The sequence below is a fragment of the Paramacrobiotus metropolitanus genome, unplaced genomic scaffold (genome assembly GCF_019649055.1).
Source record: "Paramacrobiotus metropolitanus isolate TYO unplaced genomic scaffold, Prichtersi_v1.0 Parri_scaffold0000026, whole genome shotgun sequence".
NCBI lineage: Eukaryota > Metazoa > Tardigrada > Eutardigrada > Parachela > Macrobiotidae > Paramacrobiotus > Paramacrobiotus metropolitanus.
Window position 1 is genome coordinate 1251349 of NW_026570246.1, and position 23239 is coordinate 1274587.

Consider the following 23239-nt stretch of genomic DNA (forward strand, 5'->3'; position numbering starts at 1 on the left):
ATGGTAAGTATTTCCTTATTGTCTCGGAAAGTGACACAATTGTTGTTGATTTTTAACAACCTTCCAGATTTTCGATACCTGTAATTTCATTGATTGTTACTATACAGGATTAGGATAATATATAGTATGTAAGAGCGCCAACACCTATCTAGTCAGTCGCTGACGTGCATCCAGTACGTAAGAGTAATAATTTAAACAAATACTGGATTAGTACCACAGTTGTGTAGTTACTAATTTCATTGTTCGGCTCAGCCGTCGCTGTGCTGAGTAAAGTAATCTGTTATCATTTAGGTGTGGGAGAATTTTTGAATGTTTTCATGGTTCAGCTGTTGCCGTAACATAATGATTTAGAGTTTGCATTGCAAAAGAGAGAGCTTTTTGTTCGCCGGGTCAGAAAACCCTTATATAAGCATATACAGTACAGTGATACACAGCTTAATTAATCTTAAAATAAAAGGTTCATGTTATAAATACTGCAAGTGCCGTGGCGATATCCTACCGACCGGTTACTTAACTATTGTAAGAATACCGAATACTTTTAATATAAGGAAACAGGAAAAAGCCGGCTGTAACCTCGCTTTAAAGGACACTGGACAGTGGACACAGATAATAATGTTTTATGACAATGTTACTAATTTTGTGTACTTATTAAAACGGTTGCGGCATAAGCTACAATACACCGCTGGCTGGACTGCTCGTAACTTTTCTTTATACGTTTTATACAGATGCTTGACTGCACAAAGCCGCAAAACCGAAGGCGGAATCTGTTGGAGCATATTCAAATCTGTTGCTGGCTTCCCCTTTCGTCAATCTCAACCCAACAATCATGGGCTGTTCGGGCGCCTAATATGAACACGGGGAGTGATATTAATTTCTTCCAAGTACGTAGGCGTTAACGCTGGCACTAGTAGGCAAATGCGCTGTGGTGTCGTGCGCTTGATATTACCAAGTGCCAATCACTTTACAGCGCGTATAAGCAGGACAACCGAGGTGGTCCAGTTGTAGTACAGCTGGTCCACTGGGATAACCGCCGAGTTTTTCCCACAATTTATTACACTCCGCGTTTCGCAGGGAACTACAATTGTACATGTGTAAGTGCTTACTGTTGCGCGAAATATTGGTCGACGCAGACATCACCATGAGCGCCGGGCGAGTGTTACATCCAACACTGGCATCCGTCTGATCACTTTCATAAACGCGAATACGACCATATCTTGTCCTAATAGACGAGTCCGTTTTAACTTCTCCCGGCATAAGGCGATGTAGCGTATGTTGTATCCGGTAAGAATATCTTTCTCTGGGATCTTGTTGGCACTTTGCTAACAGGCCTGTGTCGTGTGTATGTTACTGTGTGTATATGCATTGACAAGATCAGTTGTGTGAAGGATGAACAGGAAGGAGTGTGTTGCAACAGTTTATATTGCGTGTAAAGTTGATTAGTATCATACTTGAATTATCCACTTTCGCGCGTATACAAATGTGCACTTCATTGCCAATGTCCAAGTATCCTTGGCAGTTGATCGGGATAACAACAACACACGGGATAAACTTGTGAAAACATCGTCCACTATGCATAGTGCATGAGCCATCTAGCGAAACCGGCACCAGCTGGTTGACAGTATTAATTGTAAGCAGCCCATTACGGGATAATAAGGACTGTGGCTGTTTATTTGGAGCAAATTATAAAACCAAATCATTTGCTAATGGCTCAGTTTCTGTTTGTTTTTATTTTTCACCGTTGGCAATATGATGCTAGATGATGCTTGGGCGAAGACTATCAGTACAATGACGCAATATGCTTACCTCTGTAATTATCTGGATTACTGTACGGATTACGCTTATTTACTGGACCATTACTGTGATTTCTTCCCTGCACACTGTGGATACCGCATCCAGTCACAAAAAAACCGCTTATGTGGACGGAGATATAATGATTGGCGCTCTGGTAGGTAAACTACTACAATTTTTTCCGCTTAATTGCAGTGCATATAATGTTTATTTAATTAATGGTTCTAATCAGATTTTTATATTATTCTTGTTTTCGTTGTCATATTAAAATAAACAAACCATTTTTTTATGATATATCTGTAAGTACTAGTGTTAGGGCGAAATCTAATTGTCAGCCAGGCAGGACATTAATTTTAATACAGTTTGGACAAACTGGGGTATCACTTATAAGCAGTTCGTTATTGTGATACTTTGACGTACTTGTAAAAATCCATACAGCATTCATGTCAGTCATAAATGGATATATTTGGTTGTAATTGTTTGCACGCAATCCAGTATAATCATTTTATACTGGTCAGTGAATTCGGCGTAAAATCGTCGTAAAATGTGGATCTGTCAAGACAACACAACGCCGATCACACTAATGCATCAAGGAGAACGTTAATCAGTAAACCACTGAAAGCGTTATGAATCGATATCAAATCACTGAATAAACTTCTTTATTGCTAGTTCGGATATTTTATAGCTGAGCTGCATTGTAGTATAGAAATTTGTGTATAGTATAAAAATTCGCATATGAAAATCACGATTATAAAATTAAGCGAATTGAAAAAACTCAGTGCTGCAGGGTCACCAGTTTGACAACAGTATGGATCTCGGATAGCGTTATACTAGCCTGGCACATGATACTTACTGGTACACAATATTGTTTTCTTTTTACCCTGGTAATATCCTTCCAGTTGATAAGACACAAATTGCCGCGCATTAATTTCAAAAAGTTGTTTTGGGTGCTTTATTATTTAGCAGAAAACTGATTAGAAGCTACAAAATTGCATTTTTCCAGTTTTTAATAAAAAATCCGAAGGTAAGCTGCGCCCCTTTATTAGTATTGCCAGTTCCACGTTTTTACATTGGCTTTGGCTGCATTAACGAACGGCACTCTTACAGTACTACAGCCCCAGCTTAAAGGCAGTTTCTGTGTGTGATAGGTTTTTACTTTACGATCCCAGTTTATATGTTAGCTACTCAAAAACGTCGAAAACATATGGGATTCAAGAATAATGCTCAAGTAACTTAATTTACAGTTGCCTCTGGCAGAAGCAGATGCTACTTGCAAATTTTTCTATCTGCGCGCCTGCCTCCCTTATTGATGGTAATTTGTACCATCTCGGATGCAGCAACTGCTTCGGTATTCACAAAAGAATTTTGTAGCTAATAACACACACGGTTAAAAATACATAGTTCACGTACAGAACATGTGGGGTTACGCAAGCAAATACATATTTGATGTTCCTACGACAATAATTAATTCTTTTATAATTTTAGCAACGACAAAGTGAACAGCATAGTTTAAAAATTTATCTTCATACGCATTATTAGATTGCCAATTAAGGACGATGATGAAATGTGACGAAACAAACCTATATAGTTGTCATAAATCATATCCGCCGATGCCGGAAATTTTCGTAATAGCACAAGAAATCAGCATACACTATTGCAGTTCGCAGTCCATCATCAGCCAGAACATCGACGCGTTTACAGTGGAGACAGAACATGCGGCAAGATTTGGGAAGAATACGGCATTCAGCGGTTGGAAGCCACTCTGCGGACGATTGATGACATTAATAAGAATCCCAAACTTTTACCTGGTACTTGTATCAACATGCGAAAGTAAACGTGTTAAATTATTTTTTACGAAATGCCGACACCTGGCTCATTTTAGCACTAACTTCCCATTTTAGAATTCATTTTAGCATTATATTCTATAGCTGTATCATAGTTATTTTTATCTACCTGTTGTTGTCCTTGTAGTTAATTAGGTTCATATGCTTGTTTTTTTAGCCTTTTTTGGCTAAATTTTAAAACATGGTGTGAGCAGCAAAAATAGCACTTTGTTGGTCATATTAATATACCCATCGATTTTGTGTAACACATTTATATAGGGCTTTGCTTTGGTTCAGGTGTTAAACTGGGAGTTGAAATTCGTGATGACTGTTGGTACTCTCCTGTTGCACTCGAGCAGACCATCGAGTTCATCCGCGAATCTATTGCTGCTCAAACTGGTGATATGGTTATACCTGGTGCCGAGCTGCGAGATGCCGAATGTAGTCCGTCAGCAACTGCGAGTAAAAAGAAGAAAAATTTTGTTGGGATAGTGGGTCCCGGAAGTGTAAGTTTCGTATACACCAGGGTGTTAAAATTATTATTAAAATTATATTCCCGTGCATACATGAGATTACTTTATTACTCGTAGTTTTGCTTTTTAATTATAGGTAATAAGCCACTTCGAATGTACAATATATCACGCTAATTCGTGATCATTACTTACTCACTGGTACAGAAAACTGTACAACTGGACATATGTCAAGTTGTAAATTTTTAAATATTTGGCATTTTCAGCCATCGAAAATTGTTTTGCCGGAACTGCTTCCGTTAAACAGCTGTTCATTTTTTCAAAAAAATCAGCCGGTATCGGATCGCTTTACATTTACAGAGCTCGGTAGCTATCCAAGTCCAGAATTTGCTGCAACTCTTCAACATTCCTCAAATAGGCTATTCAGCCACTAGTCCGGATCTCAGCGATAAAACGTCCTACAAGTATTTTCTACGAGTAGTTCCAAGTGATCGCTACCAAGCCGCCGCCATCCTCGATCTCATCATTCATCATAATTGGACGTATATATCGGCTGTGTGCACCAAAGGTGAGGAAAAGAGTAAATAGCCGATCTGTATAACAGCCGTAATGCATAACGTAAGAATTTAGCCCTTCGACGATCCTTCATTACATCTGTTCATCTAGTGCTTTTTCACATAGTTTTTTATATCTTAATAAGGACTGCAACCTTTGCAACTTCAGATCATATCCTCTGTGTAAACCCTATGTGAGGGAATTTCCTTATGAGAAAAAATTAAAACGCATTTTTATTGTCATAGCTCGCCGTTATTTTAACTCCGAGTGATGTCATGAAAATTGATGAGTTCTGTTTGAATTGCTTACTTCTTGCAAAAAGAGCGGCGAATTTAAATATTTAGTTTTGACCTTTTCAATTTCCGTATTACGGTGTTTTGAAAATAGTGAAATTTGTCCTTCGAACACGGAATTGTTGCCGGTCATCAGTAGATACAGCGAGTAAAGATTTAGCACTGTGCGTGAAAATCCATTGACTATCTATCATTTGCTAATGAAGGGTAATCTCTGGAGACATGCCTAATCCTTTCACAGCACAGCTTGCTTCCGAGGCCACCAACCTAATTTTGGTACTTGTTTTTTATGTTATGAATTTACACATTTTTTCGGTAACAGCAACCAAAAAGCAAATTAACGTGATTTGTAAACTACAGTATGGAAAGTGGCTTGTTGTAGTTAACAGTTGTCACTACAGTTATGCTGTATATTGTATCCATACCGGTATGTACTGTTAGGAATAAATTACGGACATTATGTATGTTATAAAACATTACTTTACAAAATCTGATATTTACAAAGCATGCAGAACCATCTTATAGTTATAAGATACGAAAACTGTGTGTGCAGTGAATTTCCTTTTTTTACACAGAAGCTTATAAGAACGTCCATTACATAATTTGTTTGCGCCCTTGGATAAAATGTAAAAGTGAGCAGAGAACGTTGATTAAACCCTTTGGCAAATGGGACATGAATAAGATGCGCAGGATGCCAAACGAATGCAAAAATGTAGATTAGTGTTCTCCAGAAACAGGAGGAGAAGTACATTAACGAATGCTATTCTCGCCACAGGATGTTGGAATTCCTCAAGGCAGCAATTTGAGCCTGAAAGCGCTGCTGTTGTGCAGAAGGTTATAGCCGGCGCAAGCGTCCTGTCAAGCGCGGTCAGGACCGGAGTGGGAGTGTAATTCACTCGCATTCCCATTCTTGTAGAAGTAATGCAGATATTTCTTCTCGTAAAAATTCTTGTTCCACGGCCTTTCGATTGGGTGCTGATTACGCAATAACACGTGAAATAAATTACTATAATAATGTTACAGTGATATTGTATCAGAGACAACCTGTTAATGCAAAATAAATGTTCTTGTGTTTAACATTTACCAGACCCAAAGTAAAATCCTAGGTAATACCAAAATTATTTTAACTCAACACTTTTAAGGGAGGCAGAGGGCATTAAAAAACACATCAGTTACTTTTCGACACAAAGTTGCCGGGTTGTAAAAAAAGGCATGCAGCAGCGTATGAGTTATTCTGTTCTATCTCTTACGCTAATAATATGTCGAGAACGGCGGGAACGATCAAACCTTCTGAAACAGTTGATGCTGCACAGAGATGTCGAATTTATTTTGTTTGGGATGACAGATGAGGCGTTCACCAATCTGAAAGTGTCATTGACAAGGCAGCCAACCGTGCTAAATTTTTGGATTAAAATAATGCTCCACTTTTCTCCGGATCGCTTTTAAGTAAAATTTTTTCACCCACTCGAGTGTGACTAAGCAGGATGAACAGTAATAAACAAGAAAAATTAAATGTTTCGTTTTTTAGTATGAACTTACTTGTGCCATGTTAAGAAGGAAGCATTATACTAATCAGAAAATGGTATCCTGTCAGTCTGTAACGCGGTAACTATTTTTCACTTCAGGAAGCTATGGAACCAGTGGACTGGAAGCATTTAAAAGCCTTGCCAAAAAATCAGGAATATGTATTGCTACCGAAGGTAATCTCAGATTGATAAACGAAGGACGGACGCATATATTGGTCCACACAGTAAAATTACTGGCCATCGGTTTTTAAAAAGTGAAAGTCACAAAAGTATCGTACAAATACCATGTGATCGATCAGCTATTAACGCACAGTATATAAGCAGATAGCTCGAGTTGGCGACCGTTTTTATGCAATTTGCTTAATCAAAAACTGCCGGGTTGCATAATTTTATTTTTTAGAAATCGTTCACTACATGCAGCTGAACGCTACAGAAACCGTACATATATGAAAATACCTAATATAAAAGTTGCAGTATTTCGTGCATGCTGAAAATTTGTAGAGTATTTGCGGCGTTTTTTTATTATTAAATAATACTTAACGAAATGTTATAGTAAAATGTGCAAAAGCTTGAACGCATTATTTTAGGTAAGGTAATATATCATCATTAATCGGTCTCAAAATTTTAGAAACCATTCCGAGTAATCCGGACGAAAAAGAGTACGATCGCGTCGTGCAGAACTTTTGGAAATTCTATCCTCAAGCCAAAGTGATTGCCTGTTTTTGTGAAGGCCAAACAGTTACCGGCTTATTCAAAGCGTTAAAAAAGTCACCGTATTCAGGGAAATTTCTCCTCATCGGCAGGTAAAGCACTATTGACGATATGTGTGTACAACCATATTGTAACCACGTTACACAATTATCGAAGCAGAACTTATATTCATGCAACATCAGCTGGAAAATAACGGACATTACGCACAGAAAAAAGTGCAATCAAAATTCATGTAAACGACAGAAATTGATTTTTCATTAAGCCTATAGGCCGGGTGGCAGAGAAAACCAGGGAAATTTGTGCTGCTCTTTAGTGATGGCTGGGCTGACCGAACGGATGTGGTGCAGGGGGTGGAAGAGGAAGCAGTGGGTGGAATATCAATCCGCATCCAATCGCCGTATATTGACTGGTTTGATGATTATTATTTTCGCCTGAGCCCATGGACGCACCAGCAGAATCCCTGGTTCAAAGAGTTCTGGAGTGAACGATTCAATTGCTTGCTTCCTGAACCAGAAGGCTCTGCAGTATCTGGTTTTGAATTTGGCAACTATTATTTCAATCGAACATGCACCGGTAAGAATCAAGTCTCTAAGGTAATTTCCAGTTTATCTGAACTCGCAAAAATGCATTTATTATCACAAATTAGAGTTTTCACTGTAATCTGATTTTATAGATTAAGCTTTTAAAGCGAATTAAGCTTTAAAAACACCGCGTGAAGTGCGCTGTTGGTGACCTTTTCCTCAGATTTTTTGGATGCATCAACTGCAAGGTTTTTCATACAAACTGAAAAAGTATTACAAGTTTTTCATATACTGCAGCTTGGCGTGAAACCCAGGGTTTCAAAACAAGCGACATTGCGATTTCAAAATGCCTAGCTTTGTGATTAATATTGACATATAAATTACTATTCCATAATGCATCTAACAATAAGGAAATCTGTGTTATAATTTAGGTCAAAAAGCGAAAGAGGTCGGGAAACCGCGAAATAATAACCGTATTGACTATTAGTGAAAACTGACGGAAGACTACCGGACAATATCTACCGAATTTAAACATACTAATCACGAAAAAATAAATAATGTACATGTTTTGATTGGAACAATCTTGAAAAATGTTCGACGTACGTGGCTACAGGCCTAACAGCGCACTTTTTAAACAAAATTCTTCAGATTTCCAACCAAAATGCCAAAAACGATCTTTCACAAGCCCACCCATGCAAACGAAAACAAAATGGATATACATTGGCATTTCGTAACTGTTTAACGACATTCGCTAACGACATAATAATCAATGAATCAACCAGCCAATTTGTAATCGGAAGCTATCAAGCAATTTAAACTGCAAATGCATCTCACAGACGATAGATTGTAGCGGCAGTGCTGAAGTAACTTTGCGCAGTTTTCTTTGGCGGCTAACGACGTTTCTTATCAGAACGGTCCTTTTGTAGGCGGCTTGCTAATCCCCTTTTGCCATTTGGTTAATCGCATGTCCCATATTATACACATCCTTCTGGGCACAGCCTTTCTAGCGCCCAAGAGTTTTCCGCATGGTGATTTTTTAGAGTCGGCAGATGTCACGTAATGCTTAGCTTACACTTTCTGACCAGGAAAAAATGTTAACTGTAGTCCCAACAAGAGATACCATAATCCGCTGAAGTCTTTTGTGAAAACACTTGGTCACTCCTAATACTCTACTAAGTCGTATAATGCATCGCAAAGCTAAAACTTTCTGTGCTCCGTGCTCTATAATCCCAAAACGGTGAACTGTTACTGTGTTGCTTAAAAACGTGATTGTGTGTGCTGTATCGGTTTGGTAAACCGAAAATTACATTCGCTATCACTCTATTAATTTGTTTAAGAAGCACAAGTAAAATTAAGCACAGCCAAAAATTAATGTCCACACCTTGTTGCTTTAGTAAAAACAGTTTAGATCTCGCGAAATTAACTAAGCTTTTTCCATACAAGTTACCGGAATATTGGGTGCAAAAAATAAGCATTACTGCGTTATGCTTTTCTGAATATTTTACAAGATCTTACCACTTTAGGGTTCTGTTTGATGTGCAGCTGGATAAAATTACAACTATACGTGTGCTGCACGACTGAACTCGAAAGAAATAAGCATCATTTTAAAATGGTTTAACATATGGCACGTCCATTGTGTTTCCCGTTACATTTCTGCATCACATCGCGATCAATGGAGCGCAAATTATTTTTCTTAATAGGTCGAGAAAGGCTGTCCCAGAGCTACAAGCAGGATACGAAGATGGGATTCGTAATTGATTCCATCTACACACTGGCGCATGGATTGCATAATATGCATCACGAAGTATGTAATGGAGTACCGGGATTATGTGCGGAAATGCAAACGATCAACGGATCCCTTTTGTTGGACTATCTCATGGATGTCAATTTCACTAGTATTAGCGGCCACATGATTCATTTCGATGAGAATGGGGATCCGCCAGGCCGGTAAGGAGTAATTTGTCAATCCCATTTAACAGCCTTCGTCGTCTGCAACGGCCACGGCATCATCGCCCTTAATTAGGCTCTGTGCCAGACGATTGACCTTATATGCACGTATATATACTCGTACTTTCATAAGCAGATATGTATAACCGATGCTTTGTTTAGTTACGACATCATGAATTTCCAAAAACGAAATGGAAAATTCAAGTATCATCGAGTCGGGCAGTGGGATAATGGTCATCTGCGCCTGGAGCAGCCTTTTCAGTGGAATCGCGAGAATCAGCATCATCGCACAGTGGAGTCTGTGTGCAGTCATCCCTGCAAAAAAGGCGAAGTCAAAGTACGTAATTCGGTTACATTACATTGAAATCATTACGCTAGGCTTGATCTAGAACAATTCAAATAATAAAGACCCGAAAATCGAACAGGAAGTTAAAGCACTGATCAATTTTAACCTGCCAAAGCGGACATAAAAATACTCGTAATTACAAGTCCAGGTCATTAGTCCAAAATGTTTCTCGCCAGCGTTTATGCTATAGCTAATTTGAGCGTCAACTTTTAGCGTTTTTAGTGTCACTCAACACATGCAGTAAAATATGTGCGCTAATTATTTCCGTGCTCGCAAATGGCTTGGGATGTACTGTAGACAGGATTCAATTGTGACTGTGTGTATACGATAAATGTTTTAATAAGTACACTTTATGCAGTTACGGTAAAATCCTGCCTGAGAAAACAGAGTATGTGTGATTCTACTTTGCTTTGATATGATTTAAAAGAGAATTTTTAATTGATTTAACTGTATTACAGTGTATGTCCAACCAGTTAATGCCGTCTTTACTAATACAACAAACCTGGGTGTGCCGTCATAACCGTATTTATCGTTCTCCATGACTGCTTCAGGAAATGACCTTTCCCAATCATAATGCAGCGCGAATACGCCGCATTACGTTGTTTTACATTTGCTTCTTAACGAAATCTCCTCGAGTGTAATTTATTTAATTATCATTGTCTAAAAGTAATTATGCAAGCTTATTAGTGAAGCAGTGGCCATGGAGAAGAAAATTGGTGTTGTTTTGACAGGCCATCCAAACGGGAGGCGTGAAATGTTGTTGGGTTTGTCAGCCGTGCAAGCTAAATGAGTACCTCCTTGATGAGTTCACATGCAAGGAATGTCCTCCAGGCTGGCTACCAAATGAGAATATCACTGGTACGTTGTCTATGCATACAGAACACATACAATCCTTAAGTGCATAGACGTTACGTGCGTTTTCTTAACAAACGATGATAAATTTGAGCTGTCGCTGGATGGGACTTAATTTTGTCCGTTTGTGTCTTCCTTGGCCGTATGTGCAGCGTGTTTGCCCATCAGGCTGGAGTATGTCAGCTGGGACAGTACGGAAGCGGCAGTTGGTATATCTTTCTCCTGTCTGGGTTTCTTGGCCACACTCTTCACAACAATTGTCTTCATGATGCACAACAACACCACTGTTGTCAAAGCCTCAACACGGGAACTGTCTTATATGATCCTCGTGGGAATCCAGCTCAGCTACGCCACAACATTCCCGCTCGTGGCCAAGCCTTCACTGGAGACCTGCTATCTCGTATGTACAGTACAGTGCTACGGTTTACGAAAACAGTACTTGCCACGTTCCACATTATTGCGTTTTAAGTTGACCTTATACAATTAATCGACTGCTGTACTGTGCGATATACCCGTACATCGACAGATAATAATCGTAACCTATCAATTTGCAACGTAAATAACAAAGAATATCAACTTAACAATCTTTAATTGCTCTTTTCTTGTCTAAATTTTTAAATAATATCTACACCATGAGTTTCGCTTAAGGTATAGTAATGGATGTGGACACTGGAAAAAATATATGTGCTCAGTGCTCATATAATTACCTTGATGCTAGATGTGAATTATTATCGCTGTGCTATAGTTACAAATATCAGAAAAAGTGTGTTTATCCTTGTGGAATATGTAGGCTTTTTGGGCATTTTAAAACAGATTTTTGTATTATTATTATTGTAGTGTTAGACAACACAACTGTAAAATTAATTAATGTATCAAATTAAGTGTGATGTAAAACTGCAAACTGCTAGTAAGGCTGCGTAACTGCAGAGATGTACTTTTTAAGTGCATCGTATTGACTACCGGCATCATGCATATATAGTAACACTGCAACACACATCCACAGGCTCGATATAATTATTGCACATTATGGCCAAGCGTTCGTTCCCATGAGTTATTTGCGGAATAGATCATAGCCAGGCGCTCTTTGAATTTGCATAAAATCCCTGGAGAAATTTCGCTGCAAATTTATTTTATGAATGAACACTTTCCGGAACATGAGCACTGATATATTGTCGTAAGCTGTTTACTCTGGTAAGATTCCTTTCATTTGTGACGGCTGATGGAAGAAACTGTAAATAATGGCACAGTTTGCTAAAACCTATCAATTGCATGACCTATAACCAAAATACTGGAGAGCGTTATGCGCATTACGTCACTTTGTTCTGATAAGCTCGCCTTCGTGTTTAACTTTTGTGTTGCATCTCTGCAGACAAGGATTTTGCCTGGATTTAGCTTCGCCATGATATATGGGGCCTTAGTGACCAAAACTAATCGTATTGCCAGAATTCTGGCGGCCGGAAAGAAAAAGATAATGACAAGGAAACCGCGCTTCATGTCAGCCTTGGCTCAAGTAAGTTTTGTGCTCTCGTACGCGCGCGGTCGAAAAAACAATGAGTCTAGCCCAAAAAACAGAAACACGGCATATTTTCAAAAAATTATATATCTTTACAGATAATAATTCTGCAACCCATATATTTGGCATGCGCATATTGGCCTATTCATTCTGCTGTTGCTAATTAAATTCTCAAAAATATTACGATGAAGTTGTAAGAGAAAATAAAGTTGATGTTAATTTTAATGTGTACTACTGTATGTCAAAACGGTTTCCATTCAGTGCGCATGTTGTCGCATTTGCATACGCATGCAAAGCTGATAAACTGGTTTGCTGCGGCTTACCGTTAGACATGCTAAATACAAACAAAATTTTAATAAGTCGACGAAAGTCACGGGGTTACTTATACCAACGACAGTGGAGTATCCGTAAATATGAATCATCCAATTTGTAAACATAATTCTGGTAATGCACGCATATATATACATACAATTAAAATGTCATCAGGATTTCTAGGTTTATGCAAAAAATTGTCTTAAAATAAAATGTGTGTTGGCACTGCGCAGGTTGTAATTACATGGATAATAATTGGCGTGGAGGTGGCAATATTGTGTGCAATGCTATTGAAGGAGCCGGCTAATTTCGTATTGCACTACCCGGAATTAAATCGCGCCCGTCTCATTTGCAATACCACTGCATTGGGGATTATTGCGCCGATGGGATTTGACTTCTTTCTTATCGTCATGTGCACAGTGTATGCCATTAAAACACGAAATCTGCCGGAGAATTTTAACGAGGCGAAATTCATTGGATTTACCATGTATACGACATGTGTGATCTGGCTGGCGTTTGTTCCAATATACTTCGGAAGTGACCAAAAGATTCTCACCATGTGCTTATGTATTAGTTTCAGTGCAACGGTGGCCTTAGTTTTTCTATTCTTCCCTAAACTGTATATAATCTTATTGCATCCCGAAAGAAATACACGAAGTGCTTTTACCACTACCAACCAAGTGCGCTGCCATATCGGATCCAATAATATTACTAACAAATCAATGGAAACCAGCAGCACAGAGAGATACACTGAACGGTAGATATAATTTCTATAGGTATCACATTCTCGTACCTAAATTATAGCAAAATTAATCTGCTACACAACATACAAAACACAGATATTTTATGTTCGCGTAGTTGTACTGGTACAAGTAATTATACAATTTACTCTACGATATTACCTACACGATACAATAAGAGTAGACTATAAAACTGGCTCTGCGAAACGCAATAAATTTGTAATACTTCTAGTAAAAATAAATTAAAGGTGATTTATTATTTTTTAGCATGCAAGGATTTTACCGACGTGGGCCGAGAAGTTCGGATTCACTGACGCAACGAATCCCTACCCTTTTACAGCGGTTCAACATAAAGAAAGCCCGCTCAACCACGGAAGTGGTCAATCATATGTCCAGCATATCTTACGACAGTCCGACCCAATCCACCGAGAACCACGTCGAGGAACACTTCATCGTAAAAGCCAAACACACCTCCATCAACCGCGCCAACCCCAGCAAAAAGCTGCCCCGCATGTCCGACGTCATGGAAGAGACCAGCACCGCATTCCGCGAGGATCCTCCCCTGCCCGCCATCCAGACCACCAGCAGTGAAGCCCAAACCGGTTACGAGCTCCTGCTCCCGATCATCGAACAACTGGCTCACTCGACACCGACACTAAGGCGCCGACGCCGGTCGCTCCTCCTCCTGCGGAATGAAATCGAAGAGGAGCTTCTGAGTCCCACCGAACAGGAGACGGCCCCGCCCTGGTGGATGACCGCCACCCGCTCTCTGGACACTAGCCTACCTCCCCAGTCTTCCCGCATGTGCTCAAGGACGTCGGCCGACGACCTTTCCAGTCGTGGGCGCTCCAGCTCAAACGCGACGCTGACGTCCGCCACGGATGACGTCACAGTGGCGTCCAGCCGTGTCTCACTTGCATCGGCTAGTAACGCGTTAATACGCCCGTACAATGGGGACACGGAGAGTTTACGCAATCTCAAAGAATGGCTGGAAGATCAGGGAATACGTTTAACTGATCTTCCTACTAGCCAGTTGTGATGTGTTCGAACCTGTTGATAGTAACTAGTAAGCAATGTCATGCATGTCCGGTTACCAAAGAGAAGGAACAAGATTTTTTATGTCCTACCGATCCAGGTTTCTTCAACTAGATTTTGTGGATAAATAAAAAGAAAACGTGCAACATTAAAGAGTATCCCAATCCGTAGGAAAAACCGCTTTTATTGCTGTTCTTATAAATTGTAATAAATGAAAACATCATGACAAAATATTTCCAACATTCAATAATCTGTACTATCTATAATCTGTATCACATCTGGCATACAGAAAACCACAAAGCGGTTTCAGACAAATAAAAATAAAACCACGCTATTAACCGAGCATTCATACCGGTACCGCAGCCGGAGCTGCAGCTGGAGCAACACGAAATTTGTCAACTAGATTGCGAATCTCGTTAGATACACTGACTTGTTTATTGAATATATAGTTATTGCTGTTTTCAATTAGATCTCTGTCTAAAGGATACCGGAAGTTCACCATCAGGCCAAATGACTGCGATAAACCTTTGCCGGAAGTGTCGGCCAGCCAGTTTAATCGCCATACTTCAGCTCCATTTCCCAGATGGAAATTTGCTAAAATCACGAAACAATGTTACCGATGATCACAGAACTATGATGTTCGCACTTACCAACGGCATCGTAAGCAAAACCACGCCGTTTCTCTTGTATCAAATACCTAAAATGATGGAAATACCCTTTTATAAGGAAAAGTAGTGCAATATAATTCAGATATCATACGTTAAACACATTCGGGTAAGAAACCCTTGAAGCGCGCTACGGATTCTGTCATCCTCAAACCAGTTCGACGATAATGATCTCCGGACGAACGATAAAACATCCGTTGTGCCGGCGACTGGCTTGAGCGTTGTCTGCTCTTCTTCGGTAAACACAGCGGAAACTGTAAATAGAAACCGTAATTTTAAAACCTACAAGCATAAAAACATATCATGTAAAGAGAACTGAATTTAATACCGTCCGTAGCCGATCTCATTTTTGTCAAAAGCCAAGCCGCAAAAGTTGGTATCGGAGAAAGCGTGGCGAATTCAGCAATGTCCGGAAATTCCCTTCGCAGTTCGGTAACAGCACGTCGAATGAGATACATTCCCAGATCTATTCCTCGTAAGCCTGGAAGACATTTCAACAACGTGAAACGTGTAATCGTAAGGAATACCAACTAGCTGAAATAACTCAACCTCGCTGAGTGGAAGACACGGAATAAAATACTGCTGCTCGAATTTTGTCTGGATCTTCCACTTCGCCACTTTGATTTTGTCTAAGTATGTGCTGCAAAATCAATGTGCATTAAAAGCCGCCGGTTATGTGCATTTGTTATGTTACCGTTCATCTGATAAAGTAGTATTTCAACAGATCTAATATTGTAAGTTTCTCATTGTTGACCGACAGTCAGCGGGTTCAAAATGCCATTTTTTCTTATCGACTGGAAAAGAGTGGGTTGTAAAAGCGAAAGTATATTGAATAAAAGTTAGAAGTGTAGCATTCCGGTATGTCTGACCGTTTGTATCCCTTACAAATGCTGACAGAGCATCAAGGAACACAGAAAAACAAACATACCTGAACATTTGATCCAATTTGCTCCATTAAAGCCGTATGCAGCACCACTACTGGTTCATTAGGCATACAGCTGTGCGTAAAAATAAAACACCTCCTATAGGGCCCGACGCGGTGTTTGATATCTGTCCAGTGCCTTACAGGATGCACGGCTTCATACTGCGAGATTTTCTCCAGAATTTCACAGGATGACTGCCACGTTATCCTCTCCAGACTCATCATTCCACCCGAAAGCCAATCCCAACACAGACGGAGAAACATACCTGAACATTTGATCCAAATTGCTTCCATTAAAGCCGTATGCAGCACCACTACTGGTTCATTAGGCATACAGCTGTAAAAATAAAACACCTCCTATAGGGCCCGACGCGGTGTTTGATATCTGTCCAGTGAATTACAGGATGCACGGCTTCAAACTGCGAGATTTTCTCCAGAATTTCACTGTATGACTGCCGTTTTTCGGACTTTCAAACTTTCGATAATTAATCACGAATCAATAATCAGTGCGTTAACCGAAATGAATCTCCCTAGTCAGATTGTGCACCTAATTTCTGACTATTTGAAAACCGCCTGCTAAAAGAACTTGTTTAACAAAATCTCCGAACTACAGTAAACAGCTAGTCCCAGAATTCAGTGTTGGACAAATCCTGTTCATATGCAGCCTAAACAATCCAGAAAAAAAGCCTAGTGTAAACGTTTTGCTTAAACGAATTGCCTAGTCCTGTTACCAAAACAATGCCATTGCTCATGAGACCGAAAAATTTAATGAATGGCTTAACACCAAGCAGCTGATTCTCAATCCCAGTAAATCTGCCCATGTTCATTTCTCGAAGAAAAAAGATAAGATCTCACCATTCCAGTACAGTATAAATGACGTTCCCGTTCCGAAATGTGATCATGTTAAGCACCTTGGAGTGTCTGTTGATCGAAAACTTAATTTTAAAGTTAACAGTGAAAATGTAGCAAAAAATGTAACCAAAGAATTGGCTACATTAATCATGTTTTCGATACACGGACTACGGGGCTCGCATTCGCTTTTCGAATCACTCGTCCTCTCAGTTCTCGATTACTGCTGCTCCCTAACGCATCCGGTGCTGGAAACAGTCAAGAAAAATAATCGAACGTTGTCAAAGAAGATTTACCAAAACCCTACGCTTAGGCAACGGTGTCCTGAATTACAACAAACGGCTAAAAGAGCTAAAATGGGACGATCTAAGCATACGTCGTTTGAAAAAGCCTTGTTGTTTATTTACAAATTGGTGTTCCAAGTAATTCCGTTGGGTGACCAAATCGTATCACCGCTCACGCTCTCGGCTGCTGTGCTTGAGTCTGTTGCAGGTAACACCAGAACATCTGACCGTCTCCTGAAGCATCCATGTCCTATCAAACCGGCTCCAACAACCATTTGTGGTAGAACAGTTCCAGTCACCCATGAATCATATCTCAACAGACTCGTGTCCGTCTGGAATGACCTTCCGCTACAATCCATTGCGTATGTAACGCTGGCCACCTTTACCGAAGCCCTGAATACCGTGAAACTGAACAATTTGCCATCAGTAAAGATCTTGAAAGAAAGTGTTAAAAAGTGAAAACTCTTGTTTAAATGTTTTTTTACTCGAATATTTATTGTTTGTGAAGTTACTTAATGTTTGGTGTCAACTTCTCTTTCTTTCCTGCAATTATTTCACGGTTGCGATATAGTTGACAACGATAGTACAAGGCGATTACGTGCGTAAGTGTCGGTGCTTTCCTTTTCCCCACGGTTTTCTTTTGAAAATTTTGAGAAACTTAATAATTACTTTGTACATTTCGTGGGTTTCGGTTTTACGCATCGACCCCAGCGCGATCGTCTCCCTCCCTTTTCCACATTGGTAAAACGACTTTTCGCAACCGCAGTAAAAGTACTCACTTCCTTTCTGCCTATTCATGTGCTAATGGCCAACGCGTTACTTTGCTTGTTTTGTTTCCTGCTTGTTTTAAAAGACCTTCATGTTTTCATGTTTATATTTCTGGATATTGTTTCTACACTCTGTTTTCTTTCTGCTGTCTGAAGCCTAGAGGGGGCAATCGCCTCGTTGCAAGGACAATAAACTTCACTTCACTTCACTTCACTTACAAGAAGACCAGGAAAACAGACAGCAGTCAACAGCCCGCAACCGAAACCAGCTGATCATCCCAGAAAATCGCGTTTATCCAAAATCCGCATCGTAGTGCACGCTGAGAATCGCCTGCGCATCCAGAAAAGGACGCCCGCCCGTTACGTATGTTACGTGATGGCTTATTTTGGCTTGCATGTTTTTTGGCATCGGTGTTTATTAGTAAGTTTAGTACTGTGCCTTTGTTTTGTTTCTTTTTTGATTATTTTGCAACTTGCTGCTTCTGTTAAGTGCATTTCGAAGTTTTCAACATCATTTTTATTCGCTACAAATTTCTGTGAACTGCACGACTTGCAGTTTGAATTCAGCCGTTTTCTGCATGTTGGTAAGTTGATGACTCAACGATTCCTTGATTCGGCATGATCGCAACTGCTGCCGCAGTGTTCCCGAGACTGTGTATAATTCGTACGTGCAGACCTGGAATACGACATGCCAGCTCAAAAACCAAACCGAAGCCGAAGAACGACGACTCTGGCTCTAAAAAGAAATACTCCTCCACCGTCATCTTGCCAAAGACGACTTTTCCGAGACGGATTGCGGATGGCGAACCACGTGTAGCTCTTGATGAGAGTATTCGCGTATCCGCCAAGTTTGATGATTTATACACTCACTTGCAAACTGTGCGCGCTGATCGGCCGGAATTTATCCTGCACGATGGGCCACCGTACGCTAACGGCGACTTGCATGTGGGCCATGCCGTCAACAAGATTCTTAAAGATATTACTAACCGATACAAAATCTTGAAAGGATTCCGAGTGGATTATCAGCCCGGCTGGGATTGCCATGGATTGCCCATTGAATTGAAGGCGTTGCAACGGCTAAAAATCAAAGATGGCAAAAAGGAGCCTCTGCGAGTGCGCACGGAGGCGGAGAAGGTGGTGGAAGAGTATTCGGGAATTCAGCGGGATGGATTCCGCCGCTGGGGTGTTGTTGCTGATTGGAGCAGCGGAAAGAACACGTACTTTACACGCGATCGTGCGTACGAGGCCAAACAGATCGAGTTATTTTGGAATTTATTTAAAGAAAAGCTAATCTACAGGTAATGTGATTATAACATTAATACTGACCCAAATTACTTATTAATGATTTAATTTCTGCCAAATTGGAAATTTTTGCTTTTTATTAGTGACGGGAATGCGAAAACAAGCTGCCGTTTGAGTGCAAATTTCAAGTTGCAGCGTTAATTCAATAAACGCCCAGCTTTTTCAAAGCAGCTTCAATTTTGTAGAAGCAGGCAATTCTACTTAAAAAAAACCCTGTGCGTATGAGAAAATCCAAAGGAACCTACACGGTAAAGTTGTAAATTCAAGCGGCGATATTCGTAATTGCAAGACGGTAGTAGGTGAGCAATGACACAAACACAATCTGAATTTCGGACATGTTCGGCAACAACCCCCAGCATCCCCCCACACCCCAAAACGATGTTGCCAAAATTTTAAGTTTTTGGCAACATCACAAGCTGCTTGCCAGAGCCATGCTGCCGAGCAAGACATGATTCCAAACGGGACGAAAAAGGCTAGCCAATCACAATCGTTCAGTGACGTCATGAGTTTTTAATTTCCGCCGGCAGCATCAAAAACATTTATCGCCAGCAGCACGCCCTGAGTTTTCGCATTCGCATCAGTGTAAAGCTGCGCACGCGAATTGTTATGCGTACTCGTACTGGCTGAAGCCTAATAAAGTAGTGTAACTGGAAATGCTGTACTCTGTATTTTCGGACTTTTCTTTTTTGTTTGATGTCTAAGGTAGACCATAGAATGTATCTGTAAATTGTGACCAGGGATGCAGCAGATTTTTAGCAAGCAAAAAAATTGCAGTTTCCCTTTCTTAAACTTATTTTTGAAGTGAATGTTGACCATGAAACAATGCTGCATACTTATTTCTCTTTCAGGGATCTAAAACCAGTGTACTGGTCACCGTCTTCCCAAAGTTCTTTGGCGGAAGCGGAATTAGAGTACAATAATAACCACAAAAGCACCGCCGTCTATGCTGCTTTCAAACTGATGAAAAAGCCGGAGTTAATTCAACTTTCCAGCGAAGAAGAGAAATTACCATGGTATGCGGTTATTTGGACAACCACTCCGTGGAGTCTTCCCGGCAACCAAGCCATCGCATTCAATCCTAACGTCTCATATGTATTGGCTGTCTCAACAAGCCCTGAAAAACCGGGAGTTTTTCTTTTTGCGGAGAACTTCATCGACCGTTGCTCGGAATTGACTGGGTTGCAATTCAAGAAGAAAGGATTTTTTCCGGGTGGATATTTGCGGAGCGCAACATACGCGCACCCGTTGTACGAATCCAAGGAATGCCCATTCCTTCCAGGTGAGTCTTGGACTCTTGGTGCCTCGTGGGAATGTTGTTTTTCGCTAAATAGACAGTTTTTTTTATTTATTAGTAACAAGTGGCTAGTTCTCTCATTTGCCCAGTTAATTGACATGGACAGTGTTTTTAAGATTGCTTTGTTGATTATGGTGGTATTGCAGGAGATTACGTATCAGCCGAAAAAGGCTCCGGCCTCGTGCATACAGCCCCCGCGCATGGGCACGACGACTACCTGCTAGGGCTGGCAAACAAGTTGGATACATCCGTTTGTTACGTGGATGAGGACGGTAAATTTACACCTTCGGCAGGATTTGACTTGCCAGGGCTTGATGCTCTCACCGAAGGGACCAGTGCTGTTATTTATCACTTGAATTCTCGAGGACTGCTTTTGCATTGTGACGATGAATTTGTGCATTCGTATCCCTATGACTGGCGCACCAAGAAGCCTGTAATTCTCCGTGCCAGTGACCAGTGGTTTGTTGATGTGGAAAAACTTAGAGACGCTGCAGTAGAAGCTCTGGGGAAAGTGGAATTTAATCCTAGCAATGGTATGGATTATATGAAGCAGCAACTGCAGCAAAGGCCGTATTGGTGTATATCTAGGCAGCGCGTGTGGGGCGTTCCCATCCCAGTGTTTTATGATGAGACGAACAAGTCATTAATCAGTAAGGACAGTATTGAGCACATTAGGACTGTGATAGCCGAAGAAGGTTCGGGTGCGTGGTGGAACCGCGATGTACCCAGTCTGCTTCCAGAGCCAGTTAGATGTTCGCTGGGACTTCTACCGGATGCAGCTGTGCGCAAAGGCACGGATATTCTCGATATATGGTTCGAAAGCGGAACTTCGTGGGCTTGTGTGTTAGGAAATAAGAAGGTGGCAGACCTGTATCTGGAAGGGCATGATCAGTATGGTGCATGGTTTCAGACGTCACTATTGACCAGCGTTGCACTACGGTATGTTAATGTATTCAACTTATGAAACGGTCCTGATTAAAGGCGGTGTTTAGTTAATTTGACCATTAGGACTAACGGACCATTAGTCACTTTTGTTCTGTGGATTTGTTTTTAATAATTTAGAAGACTAGTAGATTTAGCAGCTCTCGATTGACGAGGATTATCGTCGTTAGATTTCTAAGTATACCACTGTCCGGTATTTCCTAAATCTGGTAATCCTGGTAGTACGGAGACAAAACGAAAATTTTCTTGTAGGTGCAGTTTAGCGATTCTAGATGGAAGCAATGAAATATTCTTGGGTTATTTCTGTTTTAGAAATATTGCACCGTATAAGAAAATATTTGTGCATGGCTTTGCGTTGGACGAAAAAGGAAGGAAAATGTCCAAATCGCTTGGAAATGTGATACACCCGGATTCAGTTGTACAGAAATACGGTGCTGATGCTCTTCGGATTTGGGTTGCGCAGTTTGCTACTGGTTCTACAAATATTTTGTTTGGTCCGAAACTTGTGGATAGCGTAGTGGAAAATATTGCTAAATGGCGCAGCATCTTCAGCTTTATGCTTGGATGCCTGCATGGATATAATCCAGCGACGAACAGCCTTCCTTTTGAGCAGCTGTGCCTTACTGACCGCTACATGCTCCTAAAAACGCACAAATTTGTTTCAGACATCGACCAGCATTACCGGAACATGGAATACAATAAAGTCATCATAGACTTTATTGCTTTTGTAAGCGTCAGTGTTTCGGCATTTTACTGCACTGTGATCAAAGACCGCTTGTACTGCGAACCACACAATAGCGTCAAGCGCCGATCGGCTTTGACGACTTTGCATTATGTGCTGGAAAGCTTACTCCTTGTGATTGCTCCCATTGCACCGTATTTAACAGAAGAGGTGAACAGTTATCTGGAATCATCAAACAAGACTTTTGGAAACTTTTTCGCGGATAACGTATGGAAGGATGCGACTGTGTCGGTACAAGACGAGACCGCAGTACTTCGTATGTTCGACGTGCTTGAGGAAATACGGAACTCGGTCAATCAACAGTTTACGGGAGAACATTTGCTGAAATTGAATTTACGATTTATGCTGACACCCGATGTCTTTCAACTGCTGGCGCCTTTTTGCGACGAGAAAGCTTCTCAGGAAATGGCAGATTTTTTCGGAGTTTCTATGGTGCATATAGAGCAGTGGAGAAATGTTAATTCATTGGAAGATTCTCGCTTTGATGTCTCAGGAGAGATAAAGAGTAATGGAATTACCGGACGTTTCGGTGTTTCTCGTATAAATGTGGAAAAGCGGCCATGCGGTCGTTGTCGGAAGTTTTTGCTGGACAAAGTTGAGCAAGATCTATGTGAACGGTGTATTGGTGTTATCGGTGACAACTGGAGTGTTTAACTCATTTTGTGATGTTGCAATCACATTGGAAACCAGACTGTTTTTTGAGATGTTACATGAAATAAAAATGGTGAATATTTAGTATTAATTTTGTTTGTGTATTATATGGCAAATATTATATTGTATAGCATGGCAGATACTAATGGTTTTCTAATAAGTTCTAACACACCAGAATAACAATAGTTAACACTTGGCAGGTAATCGTAACCTGCATTTCTTCGGATTTCTAAAATTTTGATACCGTGTTACGACTGCATAAGTACTGTAATCTATAATAATAAAAGGATAAGCCTTAACGAAATTCCGTGTGTGTCATCGATGCATTAGCGCTGCACTTAACCAAACTCCGACGTCTATAGGTCGTTCGATAGCCCTTAACGTACAGA

The 23239-nt window shown here is 40.5% G+C and overlaps 3 protein-coding genes across 3 annotated transcripts; 2 read left to right on the top strand and 1 right to left on the bottom strand.

Moving 5' to 3' along the window:
* The first annotated feature begins 1033 nt into the window (after positions 1 to 1033).
* Positions 1034 to 14592, top strand: LOC129587719 (metabotropic glutamate receptor 5-like). Its single transcript, XM_055481588.1, has 16 exons — positions 1034 to 1281; positions 1517 to 1627; positions 1757 to 1945; positions 3449 to 3596; positions 3909 to 4117; positions 4442 to 4649; positions 6555 to 6629; positions 7084 to 7258; positions 7480 to 7739; positions 9388 to 9634; positions 9797 to 9971; positions 10712 to 10838; positions 10985 to 11232; positions 12202 to 12342; positions 12891 to 13414; positions 13665 to 14592. The coding sequence occupies exons 3-16, from the start codon at positions 1796 to 1798 to the stop codon at positions 14434 to 14436; spliced, it is 3459 nt and encodes a 1152-aa protein (XP_055337563.1). The 5' UTR covers positions 1034 to 1281; positions 1517 to 1627; positions 1757 to 1795; the 3' UTR covers positions 14437 to 14592.
* Positions 14593 to 16249, bottom strand: LOC129587720 (malonyl-CoA decarboxylase, mitochondrial-like). Its single transcript, XM_055481589.1, has 7 exons — positions 16164 to 16249; positions 16026 to 16095; positions 15647 to 15737; positions 15426 to 15578; positions 15192 to 15351; positions 15083 to 15129; positions 14593 to 15026 (listed from the first exon to the last, which is right to left on the bottom strand). Exons 1-7 carry the CDS (start codon positions 16178 to 16180, stop codon positions 14779 to 14781), a joined length of 786 nt encoding a protein of 261 aa, XP_055337564.1. The 5' UTR covers positions 16181 to 16249; the 3' UTR covers positions 14593 to 14778.
* A 1032-nt stretch (positions 16250 to 17281) lies between these two features.
* Positions 17282 to 22928, top strand: LOC129587699 (isoleucine--tRNA ligase, mitochondrial-like). The gene is made up of 5 exons (XM_055481566.1): positions 17282 to 17514; positions 18076 to 19217; positions 20070 to 20500; positions 20662 to 21454; positions 21770 to 22928. The coding sequence occupies exons 2-5, from the start codon at positions 18538 to 18540 to the stop codon at positions 22851 to 22853; spliced, it is 2988 nt and encodes a 995-aa protein (XP_055337541.1). The 5' UTR covers positions 17282 to 17514; positions 18076 to 18537; the 3' UTR covers positions 22854 to 22928.
* Positions 22929 to 23239: the final 311 nt, after the last annotated feature.